Source organism: Cheilinus undulatus, linkage group 5 (genome assembly GCF_018320785.1).
Source record: "Cheilinus undulatus linkage group 5, ASM1832078v1, whole genome shotgun sequence".
NCBI lineage: Eukaryota > Metazoa > Chordata > Actinopteri > Labriformes > Labridae > Cheilinus > Cheilinus undulatus.
The window spans coordinates 4,434,210-4,461,297 of record NC_054869.1 but is presented as its reverse complement, the minus strand read 5'-3'; the positions used below and the strand labels follow the sequence as shown (position 1 = coordinate 4,461,297).

The 27,088-nt window shown below is 38.9% G+C and overlaps 1 protein-coding gene and 1 pseudogene across 3 annotated transcripts; one reads left to right on the top strand and one right to left on the bottom strand.

Moving 5' to 3' along the window:
* Positions 1–252: 252 nt before the first annotated feature.
* Positions 253–13,914, top strand: nudt18 (nudix (nucleoside diphosphate linked moiety X)-type motif 18). 3 transcript variants are annotated; one of them, XM_041786752.1, is made up of 7 exons: positions 253–326; positions 982–1,154; positions 4,147–4,257; positions 6,468–6,570; positions 7,025–7,148; positions 12,135–12,259; positions 12,402–13,914. In XM_041786752.1, exons 2-7 carry the CDS (start codon positions 984–986, stop codon positions 12,782–12,784), a joined length of 1,017 nt encoding a protein of 338 aa, XP_041642686.1. In that variant the 5' UTR covers positions 253–326; positions 982–983; the 3' UTR covers positions 12,785–13,914. The 3 variants fall into 3 exon arrangements, with proteins under 3 accessions (XP_041642686.1, XP_041642688.1, XP_041642687.1); XM_041786754.1 differs by having other exon boundaries at positions 259–335; XM_041786753.1 differs by having other exon boundaries at positions 260–330.
* Positions 13,915–15,376: 1,462 nt separating this feature from the next.
* Positions 15,377–27,088, bottom strand: part of LOC121509514 — a 32,460-nt pseudogene continuing 20,748 nt past the window's right edge.

The following is a 27,088-nucleotide window of genomic DNA, read 5'->3' as shown; positions in this document are numbered from 1 at the left end:
TTTTGATCAGAGAATTCAGTTTTATTCAGTTTTTTTTTTAGAAGCCTCGCTTATATCCCAGTTTCAGTTTGTAAAGTAATTTCTACGTTCAAGCTTTAAGTATTTTTGTAATTTTAGGTTACTAATAACCTCGGTGCGGTCAAGCTCAAAACCAGCATAAAAAGAAAGTAAGAAAAAAATAAAATAAAATACATTTTGTTATGAAAATCCCAAACCGGAAGAGGAGGTGGATTTCCGGTTCAGGCTGTCAGTGTCAAATGTCAAAACAGAGCGGAGAGCTTACAGCCTCTGAATGGAAATCTAACACGGCTTTTAATCACAGAGTGGTTTGTGAGGTTTTTTATTTACACATATATTTTATAATTTGTCATTTTTATTTCCTGTGGGGAAGTTTAAGAGATAAACGAAGAAATGTAAACGTTTTTAAATATTGTCATGAGCTAACGTTAGCATCAGTCAAAGCTCTTTGATTCTAATGACATGATGCTATTATACCCAGTATTATTATTAACTCCGGGATAGTCTTAACATTCACATTTAGATTAACTTTGTAATTATATATATATAAATCCCATCCCTTAAAAAATAAAACTGTCCTTACACTTCTGTTAATGCTACACAATATGAAAAACAAGAAAGATTTTCCCCCACTTTGTATTTAAATTACATTAAAGACTGTGGCAAATAACAGCTAAAAGAAGGGATGAGCTTTTAGAAAGCACGGGGACATGATCAGGGTGAAATAATAAACATTAAAGTTGAATTATGTGATGGTGGCTACCTGGGGCAGGTTGAGCCACAGGAGTACTTTTTCTGGAGGTCATATTTTCAGACAGCATTGTTATTGATTTATGCTGATCATTTCACCTGATAGCAGAGATCATGAAAAGGTTCATGATTTATTCTGTCTCTGTCTCTCTTTCCTGTGAAGTGGTAGTAAACAGACAGTACTGAATATTTCTGTTTGTTTCTTCTGTGCAGAAATGGAGGTGACGGAGGAGGAGCGGAGGCAGGTGGAGGAGCAGGTGGAGTGGATGATGAGCGGTCAGGGCTGTGATGTGACTCTGTGTGACGTTGGTCTGGAGCAGAGCAAGCCTGCGACTCTGAGGAAGAACGTCACCTACATCGTCGCTGCTGTCATCTTCAATGAGAAGGTCACCTGTCCTCACTCACTTGTCCTTTGCTCATGTTCTCAAAATGTATCAAGAGTTTATTGTAGCTTAGGAAATACAGGCCTCAGTCACCTGTCCTTTTCTTAAATTTGTTTTTAAGAAAGTTTCAAAGAGAACCCACATGGGATTCATGATGAATACCAGGTGCTTAAAAGCTGGAGGCATGTGCACATTTCTCCTCATTAGCATACAGAAACGCCCCTTTTATGCCCTTATAAGGTCATGAGACTGCATTTATATGTGCAAACACAGATGGCACACAGGAGTGAGAGAAGGAAGCTATTAGTAATGTCTAATTTATTATATAATATAAAATATGGCTGTCAAGATTAATCACATTAATCTGGATTAACTTAAAATCCACAATTAGTGCACTGTGTTTTTTATTGCATGCTTTAATGCCCCTCTCAGCACACTTTGGTTCAGCCTCATCAGCATCTCCCTGCAGTCACAGAGATATCAAATAAGTCCATGACATGTCCCATTTTACGTTAAAAAAAAACCCTCACAGCTTTGTGGACAAGTCAGAAGTCATCTGAACCTTTATTATCAGACATTTACCTTTTCACTGTTGATTTATTTCCTTTTCAATCCATAACAAGTTCCCTTTTCTGTGGTTCATATTAAAATCTTCAATCAATCAATAAAAGCAGGTCTGGTTCTAATACAGGAAGTCAATTACTCTTAATTTAAGATGGTAGAAAAATCCAAAATGACACAAGACAGTTGTAAATAGTGGCATTTTTAAATGTGATAAAAAATGAGTGCTATTAATTGCGATTAATCAGAGAAGTTCTGAGATTATTTGAGACTTAAAATTGGAATCCTTTGACAGCCCTACTATAAAAACAATCATAAAATGTTGAAATATGTTGATAGTTCTATAGTGGATGTAGTGCTGCTCCAAATGACACCAAAAGAAGAACATTTAATTATAGTTTTAGCAACAGTAGTCGTAGTATGCTACAAATGTATTAATTGGATGAAATCACTGGTTCAGACGACTTCCATTAAAAAGTGAGGCTGTAATAAGAAAAGGACAAATTTAGATGAGTGTAAAAAAATCATTCAACCAGGTGGGAGGTCTTTTTTCCCCAAAAAGGGTTATAATTTGAATAAAACGTACATTTATTCTAAAACCTGATGATCGGACATCATTTTAAACACATTTAGATACCTCTATGTGAAGAGAGGTTATTGTTGTTTAACAACACTTCTCCTGCTTAATTTATATTTAGAATTAAACATTTTGTAGTAAAGATCAAACACTGCACAGTTAAATTATGACTTGACAATATGTAAGTCATGTATTTGTGCATGTCAGTTAATAGTATAAAAAATGTTAAATTGATAAAACAATGCAGTAAAAAATCACAATATTTAAATAGAAAAGCAGGCATTTCAAACATGAATAATATAAAAATGAGGAAGTAGGCTAAATACCTAAAAGCCTTTATTATAACAGCCAAATCATTATCAAAGCCAACATGTTTTGACCATGTATGTTTTCATACGTTTTTTAAAATGATTTAGCGGTCATAATAAAGGCTTTCTAATCATGCCTTCTTCATTTTTATATATTGTCATGTTTGCAGTGCCTGCTTTCTTTTTGTAATACTGAAATTATTTCCCACTGTTCCCCAAGCACACCTAACTTGTTTCGGGGTAATTCATAATCTATTATATTTCAGTGCTGGTAAGTACAGAATTAAACATTTACACTCTCATATCAGCACTCAGATGGTCCTAAGAGTGTTCTGGAGTGTTCTCAGATTTTATTCTTTGCTAAGAAAAAAATCACGGATCAGAAAAGTCTGGTGAATATCAGAATTTTCTTAAAAAGTGTGTTAAAGGGTTTAGGATCAACTTCTTCTTTAGGATTAGTGAATGAGGACGGTAGTTCCCAAGGGATTCCTTATGTGAAGGATCATATAAATAATGATGGATGGTAGTTTTAAGATTAGTCTGCATGCTATAAACATCTTTAATTCACATCATTATTTTAATAGATTTTTTTTTATAGAGCATTTGGCCAAAATTGCCCTGAAACTAAACACAAATACTGTGCAGGATGTGTTAAACAAGGAAAATCCTAAAAGAACAACAGTAAGATTTTAGAGAAAATTATACGTACAATTAGTTTGTAAATGCAGAAAACTTCACTGTAACTTTTTTTCAGCTAATAGATGAAGACCTGTGTGTCTGCACCTTTATTTGAATTGTTTTATTGATCCATCTCTAAAAGAGAGCAGGAACCCTGAAGTTGTAATAAGCCTCTATCAACTCTAGAGGGAGCTCTCTGATACCCACAAAAAAAGAGTATGTGATGCAGACTGAATAAAGGGATTGGACTGGGTTAGAGTTGAGATACTGGTTAAAAAGGACTTTGCATAAAGGTAAGAGGCTGGATTACTGTGATGATAATTAGAACATGATTGTAAAGCTCCTTCTATACTAGATGTGCAGTTTAAAGTTACAAGAGAATCTATCAAATTAACGTTGGTATTGGCCCATCAATAATAATGTGTCATGCACAGATGGCTGTAGCTGATGTGGGTCTTGTTGTGTCACATCTATTTAGCCCCGGTGGGCTAATAAATCTAACTACTGATATAGGGAAGAGGTTTTTATGAGGCAGAAGGTTTGCTCATGAAAAAGAAAATGTAGGCAGAGATTTTGTAACATGTTCTAGTGACATTTTAAGAGAAGGAACTACACACGACATCTTAAATACACAAAATCAATAGGATAGTAACAGACACACACTATTTTTAAAAAAAGTGAGAAAATGTATCAACTTGATTTCATAATCAATGCATCTGCAATGATAACACTGAGGATGAAGTAAAAAACATAGATAGATTGCACTACAATGAAAAGTGCTAAGGTTTGGGCACAGAAAAATTGAAATAAAGTGATTCATGTCTATGAAGGCTCGTACAGATACAGTGAAAGATGTTTGTTTCTTTACCAGGAGGAGGTGCTGATGGTGCAGGAGGCCAAACAGGACTGTTACAAGCAGTGGTACCTTCCTGCAGGGAGGATGGAGGTGGGGGAGAGCCTGGTGGAGGCACTGAGGAGAGAGGTGAGCTCTTTTCACACACACTTCTGAAAATCTGGTGAAAAAAATCTGTTGAAGTGGGTAACTCTGGCACAACTTCACCAACTTCCAAGGTGCATGGAGGATGAAGAGAGTCTTGAAGAGAAATCTCCAGCAACACTTGTATTTTAGAGCAGGGGTTCTCAATGTTGGGGTTGGGACCCTATTGGAGGCCGCGAGACACTGAGAGGGGGTCTCCAGATGCCTTAAAAAATTTTAAGAACATTTTTGAATTACACTTTTGCCACTTATTTTGCCACATGTTAACCCTTTTTCATCACTTTATTCCCACCAGTTTTGCCAATTTTTGCAACTTAAAACCCAGTTTTTGTCCATTTTAAACCCTTTCCACCACTATTTTTCTGCCTGTTTTTGCCACTTCTAAACCGAATCATGCAACTCTGCCTATTGTTGGCTCTGTTGTCACATTATTGCCACTATTAACCCCTTTTACCACTCTTTAAGCCACATTTCACAATTTGAAAAGCCCATTTTTGCCAGTTTCTGAATATTTCTACCTCGGTGAACCCTTTTTTCCAGTTTATATCATTTTTCATCCCATTTCACCAAATTTCCACCTATTTTTGCCACTTTAACGCCATTTCAGCCACTTTCCAATCCCTTTTTACCACCTATTATGCCCATTTTTGCCATTTTTGGTTATTTTTTTGCAAGTTCTAATTTTTGGCACTTCTAACCCATTTCTGCTACTTTTAAAATCTAATTTCACCACCTTCACCACCATTTTTGCCATTATAAACCCCTTTTAGCTATTTTTAACATATTTTAATTTTAACTAAAGGATTTACATTTTTAAGAGGGTTACTTACTACAAAAATGAATTCAAATCTGCTTCTTTGATAAGAGTGGTTATTATTCAGAAAAATATAAAATACCACAGCTTAACTTTACAATAGACCATGAATTTGCTGGCCCCCAGTTTGGCTGGGCCCCGGAAAGCTCTCCCCTTTGGCCCCCCTTGTGGGTGGCCTTGTCTGCACATGACTATTCTTGAATGTGCATGGCTGTGTTCAACCACCTTCAGGTACAGTGGGGGTCCCCTGTCTCTGGCACCTTTATTTTGGGGGTTGTAGGCTGAAAAGTTTGACCCTTGATGACCCTGATGAAGGCTACATGCCGAAACGCATCAGTCTAATAAAGTTGTTCTCTAAACTACAAGTGTTGGAGATTTCTGTCCTCTATGAAAAAAAATCTGTTCAAAGTCTGTTAGGCTCCATTGGCTCTGGTATAATGACAAATAATCTCACTGTAGCATTGCACACTGGACTCTGTCACTTTGTGTTCCCTTTTGCTGTCATTTTTATATTTTGCTTTCTGGTTCCAGGATGCTGTGATTACAGGATTTATCAATGATCTACCAGAACACAGAAATCCCCTCTATGCTCACTCACCCCTCCACCTCTGCTTCCTGACAGAGCAGAGATTCATGGCTGGGACATAAAAATTTAACTGAACATTTAGTCCTTAAAAATAACTCTCTGACTGGCTTGGTGGTTTTTCTGGAGCCTGTAACACACAGGTGCCGTCCAACGTCTAAATGATCAGCCCCGTTATTTTACATGAACAAACCATGAATTTGTCTTTTATCTGGTGTTTTGTTGTTTCTCTTGTCCCTCTCCTCTTCATGCTTTTATCCCAACCCCTACCCCTTCCTGTAGTCCTCTCCAACCTCAGTGCTGTTTTGGCAGAGAGCTGTTCAACATAAGTCTGGTCTGCTCAACAGTCCTACCCCATAGTTAGGAGAGGTTTATGTGCTGTGCTCATGGTGATTAATGCTGCTCTATTATAATAGTGTTCAGTCTTTATTATAATATTAATGGTTAATGCTGGTCTATTATAATAAACCATATCAGAGAGTACGGTCTAGACCTGCCTTCTTTCTAAAGTGTCTTGAAATAACTTTGGTTGTGAATTGGTGCTATACAGACAAACATTGATGGATTGAAACCCACTCTGATGGCACGTAACGCCACTGCTCTATTCCTGGAAGTGTTTTCCTAAGGGAACAGCAGTTTTGTTTCTCTCTGCTGTACATATTTCCGGAGTAAAGTGGAGTAAAAATATGGACTTTCTTTGGCTTACATTCGGCTCACCTTGAAAAAGTGTTGAGTACGTGTGAAAATACTGATCAGATAGACACTCCTGCCCAGACTCACAGTTCTGTTTATCTCCAGGTGAAGGAGGAGGCCGGCCTCGAGTGTGAGCCAATCACCTTGTTGCTGATCCAAGAGCAGGGACCACAGTGGATCCGCTTCATCTTCCTAGCCAGAGTCACAGGTCAGAGGTCACACATACTCTGAAACCAACCTGTTAAATCAAACTAAAAACTGTGTTCATTAAAAACATGACAACAGTGTAAAATAATCTTGTCCTGAGAAAAGCAGCAGCTTTAGAACTGGAGACTTCACCCTAGAAAAGATGAATTTGATCAGTTTCTCCTCCACAACTGCTATTAAAAAAGCTAGTATCATAAATCATATCATAAAATGTTCTGAAAGTTAAACTTTGTCATCTGAGAACGCTTGTGAGCACAGCAACCAGTATCAGCTAAACACGGAGGATGTCAAACACAAGAAATGCTGGACTACTATGATTTTTTGTTATAAATGAGTGCTGCCAGCACCTTAGAGATAAACTGGCAGCTATAGACACAGGCCCTAATGAAGTAAAGAGACACTAATGAAGTAAAGAGACACTAATGAAGTAAAAATTTTCTCTGTCTTTGTGGTAGGTGGGACGTTGAAGAGTCTGTCAGCAGCAGATCAGGAGTCTCTCCAGGCCTCATGGTGGGACAGACAGTCCGCTCTCACTCTGAGGGGACGGGACATCCTCCGACTCATTGAATGTGGACTCAAGTACGACATCTACAATAAATCTTTTTAGACAGTCTTAACATTTATTTACATGTTAGAAAAAGTTTGATTAATTAAAATTGGTGTTAGAATTGTTGTTCAGACAGATGGTCGAGTGGTTTAAGGGCGCCCCATGTACGCAGGAAGCCTGGGTTTGAATCTGGCCTGCATGTCTCCCCCAACTCTCTCATCCCTGTTTCTAAGTCTATCCACTGTCCTCCTCTACCTAAAAAAGGCCCAGAAATAGACCAAAAAAAAAAAAAAGAAAAAGAAAAAAGAATTATTGTTCAGACTAAAACTTGACCTTTAAAAAACTGCATGTGAACATTTCAGACTGAACTCGTACTAGATCAGTCAGACTAACACACCTGGATAACACAGGTTGATTTTCTCAAGCTTTCAGTCGCTACCAATCAAACTTGAAGAGCACAAATGCTAATCATATCAAATGTCAGGTTGTTGTCAGCTGGAGAGATAGCCTGTATTTGTACCAGGAGGAAAACCTAGAGTAAGTATAAATTGTACAGAAAGTTAAGTTTGTCCATGTTTTATTTCACTTGTTGGTAATGTCAACAAGGAGAAGGACCAATAGAAGCTGAAAGTGGGCACGTCACCACCTAGAGTTACAGAGCCAGACATCTGTCGATAGTTAGCTTCTTTCCTGGTGATTGTATGGATGGTTTGCTCTGACGTCACTTTCAGCACGACCCGACTCCTTCGCAAGGCTGTCAAGACACTCTGACACAATGCTGTGTATTCAACAGGGGAGAGAAACATTTGGGATGAAAAAGACTATTATCCACTTAGAATATAAATATTTGGACTTGAAAGAGCCCCCAACTGTTTGAACAAGACACTGATGGCTGTGGACACTGATGTCTGGTCATAAATGGAGAGGGGTCTGGCTGCAGACAACACTGTCAGATGCCACCTGTTTTTTTTTTTTCAACTTTATCCTTAAACAAAGTCTGGCAGTTAAATTAATGAAATAATGAAACTACAAACATTACAGACTCAGCAACATTTTATACATAAACAGTTAAAAGGCTGAATGTCTAATCTGGGATTAAATTATGTATAATCCCGTTTTAGAGGTGGTTACATGAACAGTGGCCTGTTTTAGCTGCTTTAACTTCAGCTGACAAAACCACATCGATCTACAATGTTACAATGTTACAATGTCATTTAGCAGACGCTTTTCTCCAAAGCGACGTACATTTGAGAGCAAGAACAACACAAGCAATGATCTAGACAAGAAGAAACAACATCAGTAAGTGCCATCAAGTGCTTCAGGTTCAATTGGACGCAAGTGCTGCCGTGTAGAGTTTAAGGCAGAGTACCTAAAATATACGTTGTTTATGTAGTTTTTTTTTGTTTTTTTTTTGTTTTTGTTTGTTTTTTTGTTTTTATGTTTTTTTTTTTTTTTTTTTTTTAGACAGCAACAATGAATCAAGGAAAATGTGGGATCACTAATTGCCATTCATTAGGCTTCACAACAACTATTTACCAAGTACCAAGTGCTGGATCATTCCCAAAGAGCTGGGCAAAGAAATCCCAGAAGTAGAGCAGGACAGTGCGAGCTAACTATAGTTGGGAAACTCATTCAACCACTGGGGACAGCAGTGGAGAATAGTCTGGCTGAGACTCAATCTACTACTGGGGACAACAGTAGAGAATTGCCTAGCTAAGTGCAAAGTGTTCTCTGAAGAGCTGGGTCTTTAGCCTTCTCTTGAAAGTAGAGAGGGAGTCTGTAGATCGAATGGAGTTGGGTAATTCATTCCACCATTTAGGGACAACAGAGGAGAAGATTGGAGTTAGTGATTTAGGAGCCTGATGTGCTGGAAGTACCAGGCACCTTTCGCTGGCTGAGCGTAGCGGGCAAGAAGGAGTGTAGACCTGGATGAGGGACTCCAGGTAAACAGGAGCAGTTTTGTTTACTGATTTGTAAGCAATGATTAGAGTTTTGAATTTAATGCGAGCTGCAACTGGAAGCCAGTGTAGAGATGAAAGAGGAATGACAAGCTGTCTTGGGTTGGTTGAAGCCCAGACGTGCTGCTGCGTTCTGGATCATCAGCAAAGGTTTAATGTGCATGCAGGGAGACCTGCCAGTAATGAGTTCCAGTAGTCAATGCCTGATATTACAAGAGCCTGTACCAGGAGCTGTGTTGCATGTTCTGTCAGGTAGGGTCTGATCCTCTTGATTTTATAGAGGGCAAATCAGCAGGACTGAGCAATCGAGGCCACATGAACCTTGAAGGTTAGCTGGTCATCAATCATGACACCCAGATTTCGGGCTGACTTAGTGGGCAAGAGATTATTTGATCCAAGCTGGATACTGATCTGCGGTTCCATAGTGGGACTGGCTGGGATGATAATGAGCTCAGTTTTGGGCAGGTTGAGCTGAAGGTGACGTTCCCTCATCCATTTAGAAATATCAGCAAGGCAGGATGAGATCCGAGCTGAGACAGTTGTGTCATCTGGTGGAAAGGACAGGAATAGCTGTGTGTCGTCTGCATAGCAGTGATAAGAAAAGCCATGGGAGCGGATGATTGCACCAAGTGAGGTGGTGTATATTGAGAAAAGTAGGGGACCAAGCACAGACCCTTGAGGCACCCCTGTTGATAAGCCATGCAGTTTAGACACTCCTCCCTTCCATGATACTCTAAAAGATCTCCTGTGAGGTAGGACTTAAACCACTGTAGGGCAGATCCTGAGATACCAAGTGAAGAGAGTGTGGAGAGGAGGATTTGGTGGTTTACTGTGTCAAAGGCAGCAGACAGATCCAGCAGTAAGAGAACTGAGGACTGACCAGCTGCTCTGGCCAAGCGAAGTGAATCCGTTACCGACAAAGTGCAGTTTCAGTAGAGTGGCCCGCCTAAAGCCAGACTGATTCTGATCAAGTAGATCATTGTTCTGCAAGTGTTCTGAGAGCTGGTTGAAGACTGTGCGCTCCAGTATTTTTGATAGGAATGGGAGAAGTGAGACCGGCCTGTAATTTTCAACCAGGGCTGGGTTGAGAGTGGGTTTTTTGAGCAGTGGTGTAACCCACGCTTGCTTGAAAGCAGCTGGGAAAACACCTGTGGACAGAGAGGAGTTAATGATACAACTCACAGCAGGGCTGATTGTGGGCTCAATCGCCTGCAAGAGATGTGATGGTATCGGATCGAGGGGACAGGTTGTGGGCTTAGAGTCAAGCAGAAGCCTGGTGACCTCGCTCTCACTTAGTGGAGAGAATGAGCTAAGTGATGCATCACTAGCTGGTGGCAGAAAACTGAGTTGGACAGGCTCAGAGAATTGGTTGCTGATGGTAGAAACCTTGTCAGTGAAGTAGGAGGCGAACATGTCTGGAGTCAACATACTGGAGGGTTGTGGGTTTGAAGGAGAGAGGAGCGAGTTAAAAGCAGAGAAGAGTTTGCATACATCAGTGGCAGCACAGATCTTTGATTGATAGAACGCCTTCTTAGCAGATTTTAGAGCAGAGGTAAAACAGGACAGTTTTTGCTGATAAGCACTCAAGTCAGTGGTTTGTTTGGATTTACGCCATTTTCTCTCTGCTGCTCTGAGCCCTGCCCTTTGGGTTCTGATCTATAAATACTTTTTTTTTTTTTAATCTGTGATAAATATTGATGGACTTGACATTTTTTCTTTATCTATAAACTACTTTCATTTATTAAAATACACTGATGAAAACACTGCCATACATTATACTCACAGGAGAAATATCATGGATTTTGAACATCCAACAGTCCAGTGATAGTCTTGTTGGAAACTAAATCTTTTTGCCAGAGTGTTGTTAGGGCACATTCACACCAGAGCTGTTTGGTCAAACTCTGCTCCATTATCCTGGATAGTTAGTTTGGAGTGGTGTGAAAGCTCACACAAACTCTGGTGTGGACCAAACAAGCGGACACTGGTCTGTTAAAAGCAGGGGCCTCAGTTCGCCTCCAAACAATCCCTGGTGCGGTTCGTTTGAGCTGCGAAAGCAAAGAGGCCCAACTTGTGAGCCAAAGGCAGGAAGTAGCATAAAGCGTAAGGAATTATGGATTTATGTATGTAATTTAATACACTCCAATACAAGTCGGTCCCTCGCTTGGTGTCTGCGTAACCACTGCAACATGTCGTAGTCTCTCACTGGCTCGCCTTTGTCTTTGGTGCTTACTTTCTCATGTAAAGAACGACATGCTGATTAGCTCACTGCCTCACTGGCTGCTTGTAATTCCCCAGTGCAAAAGCAGAAACCCTAAGAGTGCATAGATTTTCTTGAACAAGCCACAACGTATGGTCTGGTTTGTTTGACCAAGGGCAACATAAATGTGAACCAAACCATAGGAATGTGCAAAAGTGTTGCAATTTCCATTCCAAAACGGACCAAGTCCCTGGACTATCAGGTGTGAATACAACCTTAGTCTTAGTCCAGTCTTTCTCATGGAATAAAGGCGATCAAGCCCTAAACACACAAGCGCTGTCTGAAGTACGTCCAAACAGTCACTCACATTATTTTCTATGAAAAAACCTTCACTGGTGTGGCCAGACGTGGTGCTTTACACCACTGCTTTAGTCTTGGTGCGGCCGGCTGAGGCTGGAGTCTCTCCATCTCGGTTGCTGTGGCAGCAGATCTGTTTAAGAGCACAGAAAAATAAATTTAGTGCCATCTTTTGTCCAAGGTGTATAGTAAATGGGAGGTCTCAGCTGCTGGTGAAATACAACTGCTCCTATTCACTTAACCAATAAGGCGGGGAGGTGAGCCCCTGACAAGCTGTCAGCTTTAGTATCAAACACCTGGCCGAGCAGTGGTTGGTGGAGAGTTGGACCGTTGATGCGCTGCTGTTGGTGTTTGCTAGGGACATCAACTGAGGGGCATCTAAAGATGCAACACACTGGTCCATTGTGTGTTTGGGCTTAACATTTGTATTCATAGTTTTAGTCAATGAACTCAACACTGATGGAGATGAATGCTAAACCTGACCCTGGCTGCTGTGATGCTTTCAGGTACCATCAGACACCCTGGCATCCTGTCACATTACCTATGGATATGAGCTGCCGCCATGTGGTGCAGAGACTCGTCCTGGTTTTTACCCATAATGATGCGAAGATCTGGGTCCTGGTCATCAAAGGTAACTGACTGCAGATTAAAAAAAATATCTTCATGTTTCTGATGTGTTTTATCATCCTCACATGGCTGTCAGCTTTATGTCTTATTGTTTTAATGTTACGTAAAGATTTATGAACTCACCCATCTCCCTCCTTCCTCTGTAGCCCCCACGCCCCACCTCCCCACAGCAGCGGCGGTAAAAACCCACGCAGTGACCTGGGCGGCCAACATGGTGGTGCAGGAAGCCATGCCGAAAGCGTACTATGACCACGACGTCAACACACTGGGCGTCTTCAGTCTGCAGCACAACGGCCGGCAGCACGGGAAGACGGACGGCGTGTGTTTCAACACGCTGGTGGCTCTGGTGCCCGACTACGTCCAACGCGACGAGGATGGAGAGAAAATAGAGTGGAAGCTGACGGGAAAACCTCCACCTGTAGAAAACTCTCGATACGTGTGGTGTGAAGTCCGGAAAATACCACTGAAAGAGAAACTGCTGGAAATGACCAAAAACACATCGATCTTACCCATCCACAGCCTGTACTGACCAAATAATGTTTCTGCATCCCTCACAAAGAGGACTTTTATTGTGAAAAGAAGATAATAACTGTATACTTTATGAAAGCTTTTATTCTGAAATAATTTATTTATCAACAAGAGTGTTTGAAGAGTTTAAATGTAATCAAAAAGCAATAAATCTTAACATTTATGTCTGACTGTATAAGAAATGTCACTTTAGAATGCTTTGGATGGAAACTTAAAAACTAATTCTGTGAGACCGTCTGATCTGGAGCTGTAAACCTAGTTAGTTAGCCTAGCTTAGCCTAAAGGTGACATATGTTTAGACTTCAACTTAAGCCTCAAAGTTATATTTCAAACTCAGCAAACTGATCAGCTGGTAGCACTACTAGCATGCAGAAAAGCTTTATTTACATCTTAAGTAAAGAAGTCATGGAATTTTTAACAAACAGCAAAAACCTTTTCAGTGTTTTTCTGCCACAAACAGCCAACGGTGCAAGCTTAACAGTTAAACTATTTTGCATCCAAATTAGTATCAAAGTTAGCAGGATAAATATGTAAACTGCTAACTTTCCTAACCCTTCCCTTCTTTTTAGCTCATCCTGTCCCTCAAGTATGATCTTACAACCAGTGATGGCTGGTGTATTATTCACCAGAGAGGGCGCTGTTTCTCACTGATGGCCTGGGATAGGTTCCTTTGTTAGCTTGATGCCTACACATGATTGAACGCATAAACTAAAAAAGTATCAGATCGCTGTAATTTTGATGCAAATAATGCTGAAAATGAAAAAAAAATCAGTTTTCAGTGGATCGTTTACCAGTAAAGGTGTTCTTAGTTACTCCTTACTTGTCCAGTGGGGATCTTCTGAGATGCATCACATCTACACCATATCAAGAGGCAGACTTGGCTGAAAAATATGTTGATTTTCAAGACATTTCTTTGTCACAAACATCCGCCATGCATTTTTGATCCAGCATACAAGAATGTACTGTTAGACTGTTTGTTGTTATGAATGATGAGGTATGTGAATATGTAGTTTGGCTAGTCTGGGAGATGCAATGAAGGCTCGGTAGAGGGAGACTCAGGATGGGGTTTATTCTCAGACGTCATTCTGCCTGAGCGAGTCTAAACCCAGACTGTACCCAGAATTACATGAGACATTGGTTGGGCCACAGACGAAACATGTGGTTAATCAGTTATAGAAGGGGGGGGGGGGGGGGTTGAAAAATCTCAAACAGAGTGAAGTGGGATGGCTGCATTTCAGTAGGCTTGTCAGGTGATTGAAGGTGTGGTTTTGGTGTGAGCTCCTCCCAAACTTAAGTTAAAACATTAACTACAGATGTAGGTTTCATACCCAAAGCCTTTACCTAATATAAGGTTGTCTTTATAGAACATAGGACATCATCTATATTATAAAAGCCATTCTACTCTATAATCTGCAAATGTATGGAATGCATGGAAGTACGATGCATACACTGGAAAAAATAACAATATATTTTTTCAGATGGATAAAGAGAACTGTCCTTCACTCTTTCTTTCAACTTTAAAGACAGCACAATATTAAAAAGACTTAGAAAGATATTTATAATCTTATTCAATTTTGGAAATGTAAGCACCCACTCATGAGAAATAATGACAGATTAAATATTTTTTGTGGGCACAGCACAGCTAACAACATCAGCAGGTGACTGCAGCACTGCAGAAGAAGAGCAGTTTATTGATGTCACCTCAGATTTAACGTTTCAGTTGTAGTTCAAGTCAAAGACATTTTCTGCATTTTGGATTGGAGTGGAATAGAAGTCCCCGCTGCAGTGGGAGATGTTTTTTCTGCTGTTGCCTCAATCAAGACAAAATACAGAAAAGCTACATATTTAAAATAAACAGAGTACTATTCTCTCTACTTCACCCAGGACCAGAGGAGATCTGTAGTACAAAACAAGCCATCAGATGTCAGTGAAATAAAAGCAGGACAGGAAGTAGAACTCTTGAAAAATGTCTTTAGAGTCAGATATTTAAAAATCTTTAAATCAATGGTTGTTAATTTTACAAATTTTTAGGTTTTATGCTCCAGTAAATTCAAACATAATAGGAATTTGATAGCAGAAAATCGTGACAGACTGTTTTTTTGTTTACATATGTTTTTATGCGGATGTGTATGGTGAGGGGTATTTTAATCTGCTAAAGGGGGGCCCAGCAGAAAAGTATGGGAACCACTGCACTAACAGAATCATTCAACCACCAGTCTCCACTCTTAACACTTCAAATCTAACAGTCAAACACCTTCAGAGTAAACAAACCAAATGTGGCTAGCTGTTAGCGACCTGCTACACTCATTGTGGAAGTTTTAATGCTTCCTCCCCTTGTCTTTATAGAACAGTGTAAACACTTGTGGTGTTACCACAAATCAGAGTTGGTGAACACTGAACTCCAGTGTCACTGCCAGTGTGTTAGCTGTCAGTCAGGACTCAGGAGAAACGCTGTCCTTTCTAAACATTTATTTAGGAAAACTGAAAAATAAAAACAATGATTAAAAATACCAAATTGAGATTAAAACAATGATCAACATAAAATCACATACTGATACAATAATAACAGGGATGACAACCTTGTGGATGATGTTCACTCAAACTGATCTGAGATGGAGTGGTCACTTCTGGGCAGGAACAAGACAGTTCATATACAAAAAGCATCCTCTTGTGGCAACAAGCCCAATAGTATGTTTTGGTTTGATCACTGAATATTCAAACATGCAAACAGAAAATATTAAACTAATGATACTGATTTAAAAGTGTTTAGAAATACTTTGCTGCAAACAAACAAACAAAAAAACATTCAAATAGTTTGACAACCTCATAGCCAACAAGATCCTAAAATGGTTTTCAACCAACAATAACTATCAATGCCAGTTAATAAACATTATTTTTTTAATGATTATGAATTATTTGCTCTTCACTTCCCAAACTGCAGTATTGCAACCCAGCAACACTGAAAATACAAAAAGCAGTCTTTACTTTTGTAGGTTTTCATCCTGTTAACAGTGTTAGAGAAAGGATTCTCCACTAAATATTAGTAAAAACTTCACTGTTGTGAAGGTCTGGTGGGTGCATTACTGTTTATAGCAATAGCATTAATGTCCAGGGTGCTGTATGAGGGTCACAAGTGTCCAAAAATAGTTTATCTTAATATCTTCTTTTCTAATGTTGACATTAAGTGTAAACATGTTGTTTTGAAGAGATAGAATTTTTTAAAAAGCCCTTCAGCAGCTTCATGGAGAATTCAATGAAAGCTGCCACTTTCCTCAACTCTTTTTGCCCTCCAGGCTTCCACATCAGTCACATAACTGAAGATTAGCTTAATTGTTGTAACTTTGTTTCCCATGAATGTTTGGAGGAAAATGTATTTGCAAGGACAGAGACACTGTTTTTATCGATGTCAAAGTCATTTTGTGGCCTCATTCAACACTTTAAGCATCTTAACATCCTATATGACTATTATCATTAAATCATTAAGAAACATCTTCTTCTGTCTTTAAATGATCAAGAGTTGAAGAGATCAGAGGATGATACATTTTTTGGTATTTTTTCTAAGTTCATTTATTTCTTGCTCACGCTTTTTCTTCAGATCCTCTTTTTCTTTAAGTCCTTCATCATGCTTTTTCTTCAGCTTGTCTCTTACAAAACATTTCCTGTTATTCCATCGTAGTCTCCTGAAACTGAACAGTTAGGAGTCCAGATATTGTTTTGGCCCCACTTATCACACTAAACACTCATACTGGTCAGTAAACACTGCCCTCTTTGGACATCCACAACATCCTTTCTCAAAACCTAACAAAACCTAACTTGATCAGAGGTTACCCAAGGACAGCTCTGTAGTAGTATATATATAAATAAGTGAGTATATTAGTAATATACTTATATGCAAAACATGATACCTCCACAGCTTTTTCCTCAGGTCCTCCTTTTCTTTTATATCTTGCTCATGCTTTTGCTTCAGATCCTCCTTTCTTTCATTTCTTGCTCATGCTTTTTCCTCAGATCCTCTCTTTCTTCTTGTAACAGCCTGTACTGTTTCTTATGTCTCCTCTCTTCCTCATACAGTTGGCTCTCATGCTTTTTCTTCAATTTACGCTTGTCCTTCATGCGTTTGTGTTCTAGGTCATTGGAGGGTTTGTCGTAAGTTTTTCTGATCTCTTTGATTTCTTCAGGGTGTTTTCTGGCCTCGTCTTCATTGCGCTTCTTCATGTCCTCCATTTTTTTCTTATAGTTTTCCTCTAGTTCTCTTCTCTCCTTCTCCTCCTGTTCTCTTGTCTTTGATCGTCCTCTCTTCTCTTTTTCTCAACTTTTTCTCTTTCCTGATCATACTCCTCTTGAAGCTTTTTAATTTTTAACTGTTCTTCATGTCGTATTTTCTCATTTTCAAGCCTTCTCTGTCTCCACCATTCAGTTCTTTCCCTCTCCCAGTCCTCTTGCTGTTTTCTCAGCTCTTTTCTGCTCTGTTCCCACTTTTTATCAATGGTTTCTTTTTCCTCTGATTCTAACTTTATTTTTCTCTCCAGGTTTTCAAGTTTGTCCTCCCACTCTTTCTGTTTAAGTTCATCCTGCCTTTTTCTCTTCCTGTCCTCCTCTTCTCTCTTTTCCTGCTCTTTCTTCCTCTTTTCTCGCTCCTTGTTGATTTTTCCCTCCATTTCTCTGAGTTGTTTCTCTCTCTGCTGTTCACTTTCTTTCCTCTGTTGCTCCATTCTTTTCTTCATTTCTTCCATTTCTTCTTCATGTTTTCTCTGAAGCTCCTCTTTCTGTCTCTGCATTTCTTCTTCTTTTTCTTCCAGGATCCTCTCCACTTCTTCCTCTATCGCCGCCTCAGCCTCTTGGAACATATCAGATGTGTAGAAGCTGCCGCCATTGTCTTCAAGCATTTTGTTTGCTTTAGTCAGTAACTCTCTGACTTGTGTGCGGTCTGTCTGGTTCTTGTTATTGAAGACCTGGTATCTTCCTCCACAGTCGTGGATCAGTTTTTTCAATACGTCATCAGAGTCCTCTAAGTAACTCTCAGTTGACTGACGGAGATCATCACCTCTGGTGAATACAACAAGGATGAAATCTGCTGCATGCTTTCCAAAATATTTTTGGATCAGTTCCACTGAGTCTTTTTCCTCCTTAGTGAAGCGGCCGATCTGCAGCACTAGCAGGAACACATGAGGTCCAGGAGCCAGCATGCTGATGCATTTCCCAAGCTCCTGCTGAACATCCTCATCAGACAGAGCTGTGTCAAACAAATCGGGGGTGTCAACCACAACCACAGGCTGACCATCAATCTCTCCAGTTGCTTTTTCACAAGCCTTGGTCACAGACTTTGAGCTGGAATCAGAGTAAAAACAATCTTTTCCCAAAATGTTGTTTCCTGTCGCACTTTTTCCACTGCCAGTCCTTCCAATCAGAACTATCCTGAGACATTCTCTGCTCTGGGTGTCATTATCAGCCCTCCTCTGTTTCACATCCTGAAGTTTAAGTCTAGAAAGTTCTTCAATCAGAGCCTGAATGAACATTTCTTTGGTGAAGTATCTGGATTCTCTGATCCTCATCTTTTCCAAAGAATTCAACAGCTCTGGTATCTGCTGGTTGTCCTTGATGTTGAGAACAAAAGATCTCCCTCCACATCTCTGAATGATTTCTGTGATTTCCTTGCTTTTTTCTACAAAGTTAACTACAGCTGGATCTTTGGGATCTGATTCTGACGTGGACAGGATCATAGTGAAATCATTGACTTTAGACCCAAATGTGTTCTGGATGGCCTCTAGCTCTTCCTTGTCCTCATCAGTGAGTGGACCCACAGGTAGGACCAGGATGAAGGCGTGGACACCTTCAGGATCACAGAGTGAGACACATCTGAGTGATTCCATCATCGCGTCCTCCCGTGGTTTTTCACACAAGGCAGGAAGCTCCACCAGGGAAACCCAACGTCCACAAACCTCTCCCTGATATTTAACACACTCTGATGAGCTGGAGGCTGAATGAAGACCTGTCTGACCTAAAATGGCCTTTGCTGTTGAAGTCTTTCCTGATCCTCTTCTCCCACACAGAACCAGGTTTAGAGCTGGTTTGTTGAGTTCAGACTTTGGTCTTGTGGACTCTTCAGTGAAGGTGAGGAAGTTTCCATTATTCGCACACACATTATATCCAATCCTCTCCATTAACAGACTATCACTGTCTCTAAGCATATTGATGCATCTTCCTCCACAGTCTTCAATCAGATTCTTTACAGGGCTCTGTGTGTCCTCTCTGTGTGTCATGATGACCATTGAGTGTTTGAAAGCATCTTGACCAAACAAACTCAGGATGAACTTCAGAGTTTGTCTGTTCTCTTCAGTGAAATCAGAAGGTTTCACTAACAGCAGCAGAACATTTGGTCCAGGAGGACAAAGACTCACACAGCTCTTCACCTCTCTTCTCACAGCCTCCTCAGACAGACTGAACATGTTTGGAGTTTTCACTACTGTTACTGGGATTACTCTCCAGTCCCCACTGTGGGCCTCTGAGTGATTGGTCTGAAGTTTTTGTTGACAAAAAGGACGATCTCTGATGATGAAGTTACCAAGTTTTGCCTGTTGGTTCTCACTTTTTCCCAATAGCACAATCCTGATTGGTGATGCTGTAATCAAAAAAAATAAATAAATAAAAAAAAAAATAGAGCAATGTTTAGAGCAATGTTTAAAAATATTCATTCCCATATAGCAGTTTCATTGTAATTGTTCTGCATATCACAATGTTAAACGGTAATATGAATTACAGAGAGCAATCTTTGAAGATAATACACTGTGACAGCTGCATGATGCACAAGTTGTCATTCAATTGATAAAGCTGCCTCTGAAAAGATGAAAAATATATGTATGAAAAATGTGGAATATTTTTGAAAAGTTAAAGAATATAATCTATGAAACAAGTTGATTATTGTCAAAAGGCCTGCACAGAAAGACTAATGCAGGATTTAAAAAAAGTTGAATAATTTTAGTAATGATAATGGATGTTGAGTGCTCTTTGCCAAAAAAAGTTTAGTAAATTGTTATATATGTATGACAGACATCAGTATGTTGTGGAATAGATGGTGCTGAATTGTGAATGCAACATGTTGAATGTTATATAATATCAGTCTGAAAAGTCATTCCAGCTTTGTCCTCATTAGGACTAATGTTCTGATGTTTGAAGGGCTTGAGTTAGTTGAGTTTAGACTACAGGTGATATGAGGGAATGACTGTCAGCTCACAGTGATAATGTATGAAATACTTCACATTCCTCTGGAAAAGCTTTCATGGTACCTGATAGTGAATTTGTATGGCCAGCTGTCCTGCTACTTGTGGATAATCCAAGTTTTGGTGTTATTTGGGTAGATAAAAAAGAGACTAGTTTTAAACCTAGTATATGGCTGACTGCAATTACTTGGGATGCCTGTTGAAATATCAGACTGAATTGTATGTTCTGGCAGAGTGATTTGTTTTTGGGGGGTGTAACTGTGTTGCCCTTTGTGTCTGGGTTGAGAATTGAAAGAACCCAAAAGTTTAAAAGATAAAGCCCTGATGGCATGAAACAGCTAACCTGACACACCACATCAACTTATGTTTCCATTGCATGAATGTATTTGACATTCATCTGGGAAAGCTCCCATAGAAAGTGTTTGGGAAGGGCAGGACTTTTCAAAAAGTTGAAAAGGTAATTGGAGTAATGGTCTGTAATATTCATGATGGGCCAATCAGAGCAACAAATGACATTGTGCACATGTGCTACTCTTGTGCAGGTAACCCCTGCCTAATGGCGGCTTTACATCTAACGACTTTTCCTCTAATTTCAAAGTCGCAGACAAAATTCCACAGTCAGAGTAAAATCATGGGAGTCTTGCTGAAGTTGCAGGTCGCTCCTGTGGTCTCAGTTGTTAATAATAATAATAATAACTTTATTTGTATAGCACTTTTAAAAACATGGGTTTACAAAGTGCTTTGACAAGTGCAGAAGCAAGTACAAAACAAAGCAACAACCCAGACAAAATGGTCTGATAATAATTCATCTACATCGATAAAAGTGCAATATAGAAATGTAATACATAAATTGACCTGTGATGCCATGCAAACTAAGACATCACAGACGTCAATCAGAGTGCAGACATGAACTGCACAGCTAAGACATCATGAACATCAGGATGCAGGCAAGACACAGACATCAGTACCATAAAATGATAGGAACCCAGGCAAAGCATAAAATGATAGGAACCCAGGCAAAGCAGGAACCCAGCTACACAGGCTGAGACCCAGAGGACCAAAATTAAAGACATAAGAAATTAAAAGAGAAACAGTAAAATGTAAATAAGAGGGCAAAACAGATATTGAAACAGGGTGAAACAAGCTCTAAAACTGTAAAAGCAGTAAAATTGATAAGTATTATAACAGAGGTAAACATAAGGGGAAGCAGTAAAGGAGAGATTAAGAGGAAATTGAACTAGAATATGTAAGAATCTGTGAGAGGATAAAAATTATAAAAATTAAATAAGAAGATGAGACGAAGATGAGACGACATCACATAAAAGCCACTCTATAAAAATGAGTTTTAAGAAGTGATTTAAAAGATGTCAATGATCTCCTGTCCTCTGCTCTATACTGTATGGAGGAAATGTTTTCATACATGTGTCTAATACTAATTAAAATATCTCTTAAATAATAATTGACTTACATTTGGTGGTGAAGCTCGCATTTGGAGAACATTAAACAACTGATGTACAATATAAGAAGAAAAAATATCATTTAGTTGAATTCTGTTTGACTCCTAAGTGATCAGTTACAGATTTTTATCCTTCTGCCTCTGTTTCTCACTGCCTCAGTGAACTGATTTAAAGTTTCAGAGTTTCTCTCATCTTTCCAAATCTGTTTGGTGGAGAATTGGTTTTATTTTGGCAATTGTGCGTAAATGAAAAAAGCATGACTGTATAACTTTATTGATGTGTGTTGTGAAGGTGAGGTTGGAGTCAAATTCTACTCCTAGATTTCGAGCTGTTGATTTAATGTTTGTGGACAAAGGACCAAGGCTGTTTGTGATTGTATTGGGAGAGTTTGGAATATTGAAAAGAATGATTTCAGATTTGGAGTTATTGAGTTGTAGAAAGTTTTGTGCCATCCAGCAGTTAATATCATTTAGACAGTCAATGACAGCAGCTAGGCTTCTAGGATCCTCAGGTCTCAGGGGCAGGTATATCTGTGTCGTCTGCGTAGCAGTGAAAGGAGACTTTATAATTCTTAATGATTTGACCAAGGGGCAGCATATAAATAGAAAATAAAATGGGGCCTAAAACTGAACCTTGCGGTACACCACAGGTAAGGGTAGAGGTAGAGGAGGAGTGGTTACCTATGGTGACCGCATAGGTTCGCTCTAAAAGATAAGAATAAAACCAGCTAAGTGCAGTGTCCCTGACGCCCACCCAGTCTCTAAGACGTTCTATTAAAATAATGTGATCAATGGTATCAAAAGCTGCGCTGAGATCTAAAAGAATTAAAATGGCTCCCTCCCCTCTATCTGCTGCTAAAAACAAATCATTGGTGACCTTGAGGAGGGCCATCTCAGTGCTGTGACCTGCTCTAAAACCAGACAACTTCTAGTTGTTAGGTGTAAGAGACACTTTAGCAGTTTTAAGTGCGGACATACATAAATTCAAAAGTCTGTTACAGTGAGTAGTGTGACTGTATGGCAACAATCCAGATTTGAGCTAGTTGGCGGGTGTAAAATGTCAAGCCACTGTGTGAACTAGGCTGTAGCCAACATACAGAGTTGCGCTTGTCATGCTGGCAGTGATGGCTTTAGTTGTGCTGAAAGCCCTGTTGTGGCTGCCTCCACTGCTCTAAATACTCAGATATGAGCTTTAGCCTGTTTCACCAGAACTGAGCCACATTTCTGTATAACAAAGAATAAAACAAACAAAATAAGCTTTTCATGTAATAAAGCACTTCTGCTGCTTTGGCAGACTGATAGTTAAAAGGGTTACTTGTTGTATACAGCTAATGAGTTGTTTGTGTCTCAGCTAATGACTAGCAGGTCTGTCATTAGCTACTGAGCTTTAGCGGCACTTCTGTCTGAACCAGACGTGTCTAAATTCAAACAAGCGCAGAGAGCAACACTGAAAGCTTTCTGTGACAGAAAAATGTTCTCTCTCCACTCCCGGTCTGTTTGGCATGTTTTTCCGATCATGGTGGTGGGGATTGTCTCCTGTTGGCTGTTAGCTTGGATGTCGCAGTAGGACTGCTGCTGTTTACTCCGATCTAGGCACTGTTCTTGTTGAAATCAGGGCACAAAGCCACACCAACAGCTTGTCTTGTGCAGAGGAGTGCTTTTTGCTCTTTTCTTGTAGTTTTGTCTTCCATTCGCACAGATATAGCAAAGAATACAGAGAGCGTATTTTCCCCTCTGTTCTCTACCTGCAGCTCAGTCTATGTGTGTCTGTATTTAACCAATATATGGGTGTGTGTATATGTTTGTATGTCTGAATGTGTGGGTGTGTGTGTGTATGTTTGTATGTCTGAATGTATGGGTGTGTGTGTGTATATGTTTGTATGTCTGAATGTATGTGTGTGTGTGTGTATGTTTGTATGTCTGAATGTATGGGTGTGTGTGTATATGTTTGTATGTCTGAATGTATGGGTGTGTGTGTATATGTTTGTATGTCTGAATGTATGGGTGTGTGTGTATATGTTTGTATGTCTGAATGTATGGGTGTGTGTGTGTATATGTTTGTATGTCTGTATGTATAGGTGTGTGTGTATATGTTTGTATGTCTGAATGTATGGGTGTGTGTGTATATGTTTGTATGTCTGAATGTATGGGTGTGTGTGTGTATATGCTTGTATGTCTGTATGTATGTGTATATGTTTATATGCCTGTATGTATTGTGTATATGTTTGTACGTCTGAATGTATAGGTTTGTGTGTATATGTTTGTATGTCTGTATGTATGTGTATATGTTTATATGCCGTGTGTGTATATGTGTATTGTGTGTATATGTTTGTATGTCTGTATGTATGTGTATATGTTTATATGCCTGTATGTATGGGTGTGTGTATATGTTTATATGTCTGATTGTATAAAGTGTGTGTGTTATGGCTGCCTCCACTGCTCTAAATACTCAGATATAGCTTTATGCCTGTATGTCAAGAACTGGGCCACATTTCTGTATAACAAAGACTAAAACAACCAAATAAGCTTTTCATGTTAGGAAAGATGTTTTTACTCCTCTGCTGAGCTGTTTGGCATGACTGTGTGATAGCTGAGGGGAAAAGGAACTTGTAAATGCTTGTGGACTAGCTGAAGTTAGCCAGAACAATGTATACAGCTAATGAGTTGTTGTGTCTCAGCTAATGACTAGCAGGCCTGTCATTAGCTGGGACTGAGCCGAGCAGCACTTCTGTCTGAACCAGACGTGTCTAAATTCAAACAAGCACAGAGAGCAACACTGAAAGCTTTCTGTGACAGAAAAAAATGTTCTCTCTCCACTCCCGGTCTGTTTCGGCATGTTTTTCCGATCATGGTGGTAGGGATTGTCTCCCGTTGTCTTGTGCAGAGGAGTGCTTTTTGCTCTTTTCTTGTAGTTTTGTCTTCCATTCGCACAGATATAGCAAAGAATACAGAGAGCATATTTTCCCCTCTGTTCTCTACCTGCAGCTCAGTCTATGTGTGTCTGTATTTAACCAATATATGTGTGTGTGTATATGTTTGTATGTCTGAATGTATAGGTGTGTGTATATGTTTGTATGTCTGTATGTATGTGTGTGTATATGTTTGTATGTCTGTATGTATAGGTGTGTGTATATGTTTGTACATCTGAATGTATAGGTTTGTGTGTATATGTTTGTATGTCTGTATGTATGGGTGTGTGTGTATATGTTTGTATGTCTGAATGTATGGGTGTGTGTGTATATGTTTGTATGTCTGAATGTATGGGTGTGTGTGTATATGTTTGTATGTCTGAATGTATAGGTGTGTGTATATGTTTGTATGTCTGTATGTATGTGTGTGTATATGACTCCATTGTATGTGTGTATGTGTTGTATATGTGTTGTATATGTTTGTGTGTATTTGTATGTATTGTATTTATGTCATATGAATGTATGTTCCAAATTTGTGTGTCTATGTGTGTATGTCTGTTTTTCTGTGTATATGTTTGTATGTCTGAATGTATGGGTGTGTGTGTATATGTTTGTATGTCTGAATGTATGGGTGTGTGTATATGTTTGTACATCTGAATGTATAGGTTTGTGTGTATATGTTTGTATGTCTGTATATATGTGTATATGTTTATATGCCTGTATGTATGGGTGTGTGTATATATGTTTGTATGTCTGTATGTATGAATTGTGTGTATATGTTTGTATGTCTGATTGTATGGGTGTGTGTATATATTTCATTTCATTTCATTTTATTTTATTTGTTTATTCGAACAGGTTAAAAGAATAAGTAAAATATACAGAGTGTTTAGTCAGGAAAAAATAAATAAATAATTAAAGAGACAACTCTATAACAACATGGATAATCATACCTTGTTCGAAAGGGTGTAGGATGAAGTTAATAAAACTTATCTAGTCTTACCCCTTCATTGTTGTGTTTTTAATAATTTAATCTGTCGGAGCAATGTGTAGGAGAACAAAACAGAAGGAAATAAGGTGCATTGCTAAAAAGGCACGTTGCTTTTTGTTCTAAATCTATGTATCCATTTCTTTCTTGTATCCATTCAGGATGAGATTGATATAAATTTGTTTGAACTTACTAAGTGATCTGCAGGTTTTCATTTCTTCGCTGCAGTTGTTCGACAGATTAACTCCTTTAACTGATATACAGTGTGTTTTTGCGTTTGTACGTACCAGCTGTTTTTGAAAAAGCATATTCCTCTGACATTGTGGTTGTTTTTTCTTTTTTGAAACAACTTCTGGATGCCCTGTGGTAGCTGATTTTGATTTGCTTTGTGCATGATTAGAATTGTTTTTAGGTTGACCAAGTCCTTGAATTTTAGTGCTTTCAGTTTGATGAAGAGTGGGTTTGATGGTTCTCTGCTGGTGCTGTTATTTACTATTCTTATTGCTCTCTTTTGTAGTTTGAAAATTGTTTCTGTGTTTGTTTTGTATGTGTTCCCCCCACACAGTAGGTAATGTATGGAAGAATGAAGGAACAGTACAAGGTGTATAGTGATGACTGGTTTATAAGCTACTTGAATTTATGTAATATTGCAATTGACTTAGCTATTTTAGCTGAGATGTACTGTATATGTGACTTTTAGGATAGTTTGCTGTCAATTATGACTCCAAGGAATTTTATTTCATTCACCCTCTCTATTTCTATGTTATCAATCATGAGTTTCTTTTGTAAGTTAATTGTCGGATTTCACAATATAGTGAATTTGGTTTTGCCTAGATTTAATGTGAGTTTATTTGAGTCAAACCACCTCTTCAGTTTCTTTAAATCATGTGCCACTGTATCCAAAAGTTGTTCCAAATTATCTCCACAGCAAAGCAAGTTAGTGTCATCTGCAAATAAAATGATTTGTAGTGTTTTTAAGAACTCACATATATTATTAATGTAGAGAATGAACAACAGTGGACCCAGCACCGAGCCCTGAGGCACCCCACACTTCACTTTCTTCGGCTGTGATTTACTGTTATTGATTTGCACATATTGATTTCTGTCGTTTAAATAGCTGGATATCCAGGAAAGTGCTAGACCTCTAATTCCATATTTCTGTAGTTTTATTAATAAAAGGTCATGATCAATTGTGTCAAAAGCTTTTTTCAGATCTAAAAATATGCCTAATGCGTATTGTTTCTTTTCAATTGCAGATGTTAAGTTTCCCACAAAGTCCATAAGAGCGAGTGATGTTGTTCTTTTTGTTCTGAAACCATATTGTTGTTCACACAGTACATTGTTTTGTGATGAAATCATCTAACCCTGTATAGAATAGTTTTTCCAATGTCTTAGAGAATTGTGACAATAGGGAAACAGGCCTGTAATTTGAGAGTATGTGTCTATTTCTGGATTTGAATATAGGTATGACTTCAGCAGTTTTCTTTTTTTTTTTTTGGAAAAACACCAGTTTTTAGAGACTGATTACAAATATATGTGAGAGGTTTCACCACACATTCAATGATATTTTTAACCAACGACATATCAAAATCATTGCAGTCTGTTGACTTCTTGCTCTTGAGCTTGTTAACAATGTCAATAATTTCTTTTTCACTGGTTCCCTTCAAGAACATAGATTCACTTACATTCAAGGCTTTACTTTCAGCTTCATTCATATTGCTAGTGTTTGCAATCTCTC